Source organism: Sander lucioperca, chromosome 13 (genome assembly GCF_008315115.2).
Source record: "Sander lucioperca isolate FBNREF2018 chromosome 13, SLUC_FBN_1.2, whole genome shotgun sequence".
Lineage (NCBI taxonomy): Eukaryota > Metazoa > Chordata > Actinopteri > Perciformes > Percidae > Sander > Sander lucioperca.
Window position 1 is genome coordinate 7,226,328 of NC_050185.1, and position 9,055 is coordinate 7,235,382.

At 40.3% G+C, this 9,055-nt stretch overlaps 1 protein-coding gene across 1 annotated transcript; it reads left to right on the forward strand.

The window, feature by feature from the left end:
• The first annotated feature begins 667 nt into the window (after positions 1 to 667).
• Positions 668 to 8,846, forward strand: ggnbp2 (gametogenetin binding protein 2). Its single transcript, XM_031310987.2, has 14 exons — positions 668 to 824; positions 1,578 to 1,703; positions 2,469 to 2,549; positions 2,639 to 2,892; positions 3,437 to 3,535; positions 4,273 to 4,386; positions 4,481 to 4,690; positions 4,833 to 5,007; positions 5,108 to 5,296; positions 5,416 to 5,563; positions 7,125 to 7,250; positions 7,356 to 7,501; positions 7,604 to 7,768; positions 8,088 to 8,846. The coding sequence occupies exons 2-14, from the start codon at positions 1,611 to 1,613 to the stop codon at positions 8,289 to 8,291; spliced, it is 2,004 nt and encodes a 667-aa protein (XP_031166847.1). The 5' UTR covers positions 668 to 824; positions 1,578 to 1,610; the 3' UTR covers positions 8,292 to 8,846.
• Positions 8,847 to 9,055: the final 209 nt, after the last annotated feature.

Genomic DNA, 9,055 nt, shown 5'->3' on the forward strand with positions numbered 1-9,055 from the left:
CTATTAGGCTAACTGAAATAAAACCATGCCAATCTCTAGGTATGGTGAAGGGTATGTGATGATGTGGGGCTATTTTAATTCCAAAGCCCAAGGGAACTTTATCAGGATGCTTAGTATCCTGGATCCATGAAATAACTGGCCTTTAAAAATAAACATCTGCCTTCCTCTATGGGAATTTAACATAGGGGTATGTATAATTATGGCCCCTGTATTTTAAGGAAGAACATTTATTTATTTACGATACATTATTCATTCACAAAAAATCGGTGTCCTTAAAAGGTTGTATTTTTCCTCATCTTTTTAATTAAGGCATTAAGATCAATTTCCAAAAGATGATTTTTTTTATTCCTCTTTTTAGTCAACTTTAGCATGGGTATGAATACTTATGAGCAGCACTGTATATTATACCTTTATATGCACACATCCGTTGTCTTTTCTTAATCTCATTTCTTATTTGTTACTTCCCTGCTCTAATACAGCAACACCATTTATAATTTAATACAAATATAAAAAAAATAATTATACAAAAATTAGGAAGTGGACATTCTTAAGGGCTCAGTTATTAATTTCAAACAAGCAGCATGACTTGTATTAATGTACATTTTCGCTTTTTCAAAATACATATTCCTCCGCATCACTGTGGAGATGGGTCTGGCAATGCGAGACTATCAATAATGCACCTCCTGGAGGCCACATGCAATACAACGTCAGCTACGTAATGTGCGGAGGGCAAAGGTCAAATCAGCAATGAAGATTCCGCCACCGTAGCAGCCTACTTTACTGTCGCACTTGTTTATTATTTTAAGGGGAACTCACAGAAACGGGTAAGTGAACACAATAATTCTTTTTATTCAGATATATATTTATTTTGTCAAGGTGGTAGATTATGGTCTATATTTTAAACGTTGGTAGGAGAAGCTGATATAGCTAAGTGACAGTAAGTAGCCAGTTCTACTTTATATTAGCCGTATTGAAGCTGGCTAACGTTAGCTTTGTAGGATAGCGATGCTAACTAGTAAGTTAGCCAAGTTTGCTGGCATTGACAGGGCGTAGACAAAGGATAGCAACACTGCAGTATATCTGTTACTGGTTAAGGTATTATTAACTCCAGTATATAGCTAGTAGTCGCTTGAAAATATTGTGCATAAAGACGGCTTCCTTTAATCTCTAATATCGTACTGGCAAATGAAATTAGCTAGCAGGCTAACGTTAACTGGCCAGCCGGTTACTGCTTTATCCTGCCTAACATGTAACTTAGGCGTTAGCGTAATGAAACCTGTCGTCACTTAAATAATTTAAGCTAAAACTGCTACAAAAAGATTTTACAAACTATTAACGTCATACCCCTTTCTACCTCCAAGCTGTCGTTTCCCAGGTTGTTTGCTAACTTAACGTTAGCTGGTTAAATCTGGGTCAAGATTGTGTGTGTACTACAACGTCAGTAAATGTTTGGCATTTTGTACCGTGTTTTATTGCCTAATAGTGACAAGGTGATGTTGCATTTAACCCGCATTAGCTTGGTGTAGCCTGTGCTGATGTCAAATGTGGTCAGTCGGTCTCTTGTGTGTCACCTGCAGGCGAGCTGCACCCCAGCCAAACTGGAAGAAGTCATGGCACGTCTGGTAGCAGTTTGCAGGGAAGGGGAAGAGGACTACCCATTTCTCGCCAGACAGATCCCCCTGTGTATTGATGATACGCTCACGGTTAGTAAGCATTCCCATATATATGACCACAAGGAAAATGTCTGTTAAGATCCCAATAAACCTCTTTGGGTCAGGTGATGGCATTCCATATCAATTTGGGATACTGATTTAATGTCCAGAAGTAAAGGCTCAGTTATTATCAAGCTTCTATTACCAAGATCATTATCAAAATGTGAAGTCCCAACCTGTTTGAGGGAAACAGTTTGCTAACCTTGTTGCATAATCTGTTGAACAAACCGAATAAAGAAGGCTTAGGGTTTAGACAAAAATGACTGTGTAGACACAATGTCTTCACAAAGTGTTCAACCAGTTTGGCTTTTTTAAAATATTGTGGTGATGTAGATATATATTGAATACTAGTAAAGTAATATAATGTTTCTTTATTATTCCATGACAGAATACAGTGTTCACCTCAATGTACACCTCAAATGTTATTGTTCTTATACAAATCTTTCTGGCTAAACAAAGGCACTGAAGCCTTACTTTTGCGATAGCGACATACAGTTACAGTAAAATTCGCACAAGAATTTAGAATGGTAAAAACCTGAGTTAGAGGTGTCCGATCATAGTGTATGTTTCAAGAAAAAAAAGGAACACCTGCCAGCCAATTGGTGTCAAAAGTGTTTTGTGGCAATAGTAAAACTTTTAAAAACCAAAAGGACAATGTTGTCTTGTGACAATTATCAGCATGGCTGATATAAGTAACAAGGCAATAACAATTTCAAAAATGTACATTAACTGTTGTATATTATCTCTTGTTGTCAGATGGTGATGGAATTTTCTGATGGTGTCATGGATGTTGACAGCCAAGAAATAAGCACATCTCATTGGAAACAATTTTCTGAGGTGAGTAGTTAAAATTTTCCGCACAGGAGCTAATAAGTGTGTAGTTTGTCAACAAAGTGGTAACAGATGTATGATTCCTTGGCCTTTAGTATCACTCCAAGTTGAAGCAACAGGACTTGAATATTGCCCTGATGGTGACCTCCAGAGAGGTGTACAGTGCATTATCTCAGCTGGTGCCATGTGTGGGCTGCAGACGAAGTGTGGAGCACCTCTTCTCACATTTGGTGGAATCAGGGAACCCAGCCCTGGAGCCCCTCACACTGAAACCCACGGGCATGCTCTCTGTCACCAAAGCCTGTTTAGCAGATGTAAAGAAGCTCTACAACCTTTTCTACGTCCACGGGTAAGATACAAGGAAGTGTGTTTCGCTCATTTTCACTGCCAAATCGATCACACCATCTACCAAAAGAGAACAGCCAAAACTAACAGTTTTTCATTAAATATGAGCAAGTGCTTTTGTTAGTGAAGAACAGAGAGAACCAAAACTCCAATATGTGACATTTAAAAAAGCTCTCTGGGTTTGTTGGAATCATAGAAATAACATTCTATTTCTATGGTTTGAATACTCAGTAAGGATACTGATATACCAAGCTGATATACTACTCTGTAGTAGACCCACCACTCTTTAGTATGCTTCATCTGTACTGAATTTTGTTTTTTTATGTTAAGTCCTTAGAGACAAGGATGTGACAAGGGGTTAAACTAAATTAACTGCAAACTATGCACATACGGAGTTATCTTAAACTGACAGTGCCATTTTCTTCTTATGTAGTGTAGATATAGAAAATGGACAAATGCATGTTGTATTTTATTAACTGTTGAAAACAATACTGGGTTACTATAAAGTTATTGTGAAAAAATAATTAAATATATATTTTTCTTTACAGGTCAAAGTTGAATGACATGATTGATGCCATTCCAAAAAGCAAAAAGAACAAACGCTGCCAGTTACACTCCTTAGACACACACAAACCTAAACCTTTGGGGTGAGTAATATGACCGTTGTATCTGTTTTTCTCATCAAACTGTTGTATCAGTTGTTTCTTTCTCTAAACAACATTCAGGATGTTGGTGTTAAGAGACTTGAATAGTAGCTTTTCCCAGCAGGCAGGGCCAGTGTGTTTTAAGTTGTCTTCTATCCAACCGTAGTGAAGTGGGCACAAAGAGAGTGGCAGGTTTTAAGAATCACACTAGAAGACGACATATGCAGTGTCTTCTTTCCCTTTGGACAGTTGGTGTCCCCCTTCACATAGACACAAGACAGAAAAGACGCCGTTAAAGGCCGTAGTCATCGCTGTTTACCATTTCATGTTTTGTTTCTATTTTTCCCTGGATATTTGATGTATACAAACATAAGCCTTAGTTTCGAAAAATGGTGAGCGCTTTGACTGACAAATGCAAAATATTGGACAGAGCATGAGCCAGATATTTCCTCCAAGAGTTGTTGGAGACCAAAACCAGACATAAGAAGAGTGAATATTAGACCAGGTAGTCAGAAACACCACTCTTAATGAAAACTAATGTTGCTCCATTGCTGCATGTATAAATACTGTAGTTTATTATCAAACAATTTTATCTTTCAGCTTAAAAAGTATGCGAGTGTTGTGTGTACAGCTTATTTCCGCTACCCCCAAGTTGGCAAAAAAACTGTAGTTGCAGGTTAAAGAGATGATGACTGTGCATTGTGATGGCCTAGCTATAATAGTTGTATGTTTGCTTACAGTGGAAGCTGGATGGATGTGTGGGAGCTGATGTCTCAGGAGTGCAGGGATGAGGTGGTCCTCATTGATAATGCTTGTCTCTTAGAGACACTGGAGACATACTTGCGTAAACACAGGTAATGTATGACTATTTTCTCCCCTCTTAAACGCTGTGTCAGAGCTTTAGAAAGAACTCGATAACTGCGTAGTACTGTACTTTCTTGTCATCAGGTTTTGCACTGACTGTAAGAATAAAGTGCTGAGGGCATACAACATACTGGTGGGAGAGTTGGACTGCAGTAAAGAGAAGGGGTATTGTGCCGCCTTGTATGAGGGACTATGCTGTTGCCCCCACGAACACCACATCCATGTGTGCTGTGAGACTGACTTCATTGCTCATCTCCTCGGCCGGGCAGAGCCTGAGTTTGCAGGAGGCTATGAGTAAGTAAATGTTTAAACAATGAATACCACAGAGCTATCTTTTACTATTGATGAAGTCTGTTTCCTTTAAAGTCATTTTCTATCATGTCAAGTTCCTTTCATTGTATTTATACATTCAGTTGATGATTCTGTTTTTTTGAAGACGCAGAGAGCGACATGCCAAGACCATTGACATTGCACAAGAAGAAGTCCTGACCTGTCTGGGTATTCACCTGTATGAGCGGCTGCACAGGATCTGGCAGAAACTACGAGCAGAGGAGCAGACCTGGCAGATACTGTTCCATTTGGGAATTGATGCACTACGCAAAAGTTTTGAGGTACACATCTTCTAAGCCAGTGTGTGTATGGTATAATTCCAGATGTATTTATCAGATGATAAATGGCTCTGGGATAATGTATTTATTACGATGCCCCTAGATGGCCGTGGAGAAAATGCAGGGGATCAGTCGGCTAGAGCAGTTTGTTGAGGAGCTGTCTGAGGAGGAGAGGGCCAAAGAGCTGAAGCAGGAGAAAAAGAGGCAAAAGCGCAAAAATCGTCGCAAAAACAAGTGTGGCTTTGACGTACCTGAACAGGAGGGAGAGGACAAGGAGAAAAATCTGGATGAGGTAATCTTCCATCAACCGCGAGGGACATGTTGCTCTCCTTGCACATCATTGAAGACATCTGTGTTCATCTGCTGCTACACATCTATTGATATAAGTCTGTCCCATTTGGTGTGTTGCAGGGTTCTCTTGAGTCTGTGGAGGGCACTTGCAAGGTCTGTGGTAGCCATGATGATGAGGAGGAGGAGGAGGAGGAGGAGGCCAGATGTGTTCAGAGCGTCGTCACCAATGGAGGCCCTTCCTGTAACTGCCGAGACAACATGAAACAGGGTAAAAATGCACACAGGCTTACCAGGCTGTCAAGTTTGAACCAAATTAGGCCTACATGTACATTGTTTGAATTAAGGTAATGTGGCCTTGTGTGCTCTGATACATTTTGCATGCAGTTAACACACCAGTCATAATTAAGTTTTAATAAAAACTCAGCTCCTGGCATTTGCTCCTGGTGTTCTTCACCACTGTTTTGGAAGAAGGAAATAACAGGCGAACCAGTCGGACGAGGTTTTCCAGTTGATGTTGCGCCACTTGTTTCTGGTGCCTCCGCTGCAAACAGCCTTATCTTTGTTGGTAGTTTTGCCATCTATAGCGTACAACCCAAACTAGTTCACGCACAGATTCACAGATCCTTCAGGGATCAGCACAGCTTTGCTTGCTAGTGCCCTCCATTTATTCATTAGCTTGGTTTACTATACTGAAAGGTCAAGAGGACATACAATAGGTTAAGCTGAGAGTGTCTTTTATGAATACGCCCTCTGCTGGACCACAAGGCAAACTACTTTAAACATTCTGTTGCACTAATACCTCTTTCACACCACGTACCTGGCTAGGGTTGTCTGATCAGGGTTCAACCCTCCTTTTGGAAATTCAAACCAAGCCAGTCTACATGGGTATATCCCTGGCCATCTGGGTCAACCCGGGAGCAAGGCACGTCATATTCAGTGAACAGCTAACATCACATACTCCAGTCCAGCTGTACACCAGCAGAACTAATGTTTTGTAGCTACTTGAATCTGTCATTGTACAGTATGGAGAGAAATAAAGCTTACTTTATGATTGTTTCGCAGTGATTACGTTCTAAAGCACAAATAAATAACGAGAGGGGAGAACATTTCTCTTTGTTTGATTTCATTAAAAGTAAAGTTGGGCTTTGCTGTTGGCTTCATGACTCATTTTTAAAAAAGACAGAGAAAAAAGAGAGAGATTCGCGCTCCCCAGCAGCCGTACTGAACTGCAGTCTGCAGCGGGTGTCTCGTGCCAGAGAGAGGGAGTAAGAGCGGCGGTGCAGAGTGAATTAAACACAACTTATTTTCATACAATTACGTTCTAATGCTGCGGTTCTGCCGCTCTGCAAAAGGCAGACGAATGAACATCCGGGCACTCACTGTCAGCTGGCTGTTCGGAAATGAATTGAACCGCTCTGCTGTTGTTGAAGCTGCCTGTTATGATCCTAGTTTTATACAGTCCATGGTGAAAACTCAGCGTGAGACAAAATTTGTGTCGTTTTATCAAAGTGTGCGGCGACCTGTGACGACTGCCCCACTGTCATTTCCAACCAATCACATAATTTGTCCCACCCCGGCTGTTAGCGACCCAGGTCGTGTGCAATTCACATTGAAATCGACCCTAGTCCTACCCTGATCATTCTATCTGGGTTGAGAAGCCGAGTAGATCGAGGATGGTTACCCAATTCAAACACACAGTCGACCTGGGTATAACCCTTATTGAGCCATGGTGTGAAACGGGTATTATAGACTGTATATTTGAAACTGTCAGGAACAAATACAAACCATTAAACCTGTCTTCATACATGTTTTTCCACGTGTTTCTCCAGATTTGTCTCCTCACAGCAATGGTAGTGACTGTGGCTACTCCTCAAGTATGGAGGGCAGTGAGACAGGATCGCGGGAAGGTTCTGATATTGCCTGCTCTGAGGGAATATGCAATCACGACGATGCAGGTCTGGTTTGAGCAGTTCTATGATGCTGATGATATACAACAGAAACCATTTCAGAGTCTTTTTTTTTCCTCACAGTTTGTCTTTTGTTCTTTGCTCCTTCTGCAGGAGATGACTCAAATGCCCATCGCTGTGCTGAAGACAAGGAGGATGGAATAGACAGTTGTGTGGACTGCTGGCCACACTCTGTGGAAAACACTCAATGCAAGAGTAAAAAGAAGAAAAAGAAGGGCAAGGGTTTATGCAATGATCAGGTGAGAGAACAGATTGTAGAATTCACATGCTCTGTGCAGAATGTTTAACACCGTTAATTTTTGCTTTAATTATTAATCATCGCTGTGTGTTATATTTTACAGTCATCAGCATCATCGCACACTTGCCGAACCAAAGAAATCTTTTCCTCCTTATGTGGCGATACATTTGCCAGGATTGCACTACAGTTACCATGGACAGTAAATCATAATAACCTCCACCTTGAAGCGAGGCCGCCAGAGGCAAACACAAGTCTCATGGAACTTCTGGTCAGTAGAATCTTTGTCACAGGAGACGATTTGACTCGTTATAGTAGGACAAGCACAGTTGTAACTGATAACATATATAATAGGTCTGTCATGCTACTGAGCCATTATGCACGATGGCAAGGCCCTGGAATTGACAAACCCAAGTATAAATGTCTACTGTATGAAAGGTCTATAGATTTTTTTTTTTTTTTTTTTTTTTAATGGCTTGTATTCTTTATGTAATTACATTTCACCTTTTCCTTATAAGAATGAATTAATACACTGGTTTGATTCTGGCTCTTATCTGACCTCCTGCACTCCGTTCGTGTTCTTAATACAGGATGACTCAGAAGTGATTTCAGATGAAGAGAATTATCTGACACAGGATGAAATCCAGGCCTTTTTGGAAAGAAACCAGTCCTTCTACAACAACCGCCACCAGTACCGACAGCTCCTGAAAGAGAAGTTCACCAACTACTGCCGCACCACTGAGCGGAGTAAGCCAGTCTGTGGAAAGTGGTTTACCACCACCAGTGTCAACTAACTGCACTAATGGTATCTTCCCTGGGAAAAACACTCGTTACCACTGCTGCAACATCTTTAGGAAAGATCAAATTCGGACGTACATTTGATGTCTTATTCAGTCTTTTCATCTTTAAAGTAAATTTGATTCTTACTTTCTGTTGATCATCGCTCTCTTTCACACTTGCACCAACACACTTTTCTATCTCATTTTTTGTCCACTTTCTCACCCGTAAGTGTTCTCTCTCTGACCAAGTCTAGCTATTTGTTGTTGGTCTTCTGTAGGGTTGTTGGATAAGAGCACAGTGGAATCAGTAATCAAGCTTTGCAAGCTGTGTCATTAGGAAAACATCTTAGTCTTATTTTATGTTTGTCCTTTTTTTTTGTTGTTGTTTCTTGTTGGTGACACTTCGGTGTAGTGGTAAAGGTTGTACCATTAAATGTGTACAGAAATTCTAAATATAAAGATTTTACAGAGAATAAACATCCATTTGTAACAAGGATCTGGGTGTGATGTTAAGGGCGCACTGTGCAAAATTTACTATAATAAAGAATATTTATTAATATGCATTACAAATTTGTTTTTTCTTGACCTTACAAGTTCATTGTACATTTTCGTCTTAGAAGATGGATAAATACTAGTTATTCTGTGAGCCAATTTGTCCTGGTCTTTACTGTTTAACACTACAAACACAGGGACAGTAGGACTGGTAGTAAGCCTAGTCCTAAATTTAGAACATTGTTCAATGAATATATTCATTGAATTTTGACAGTCTGGGACCAGTT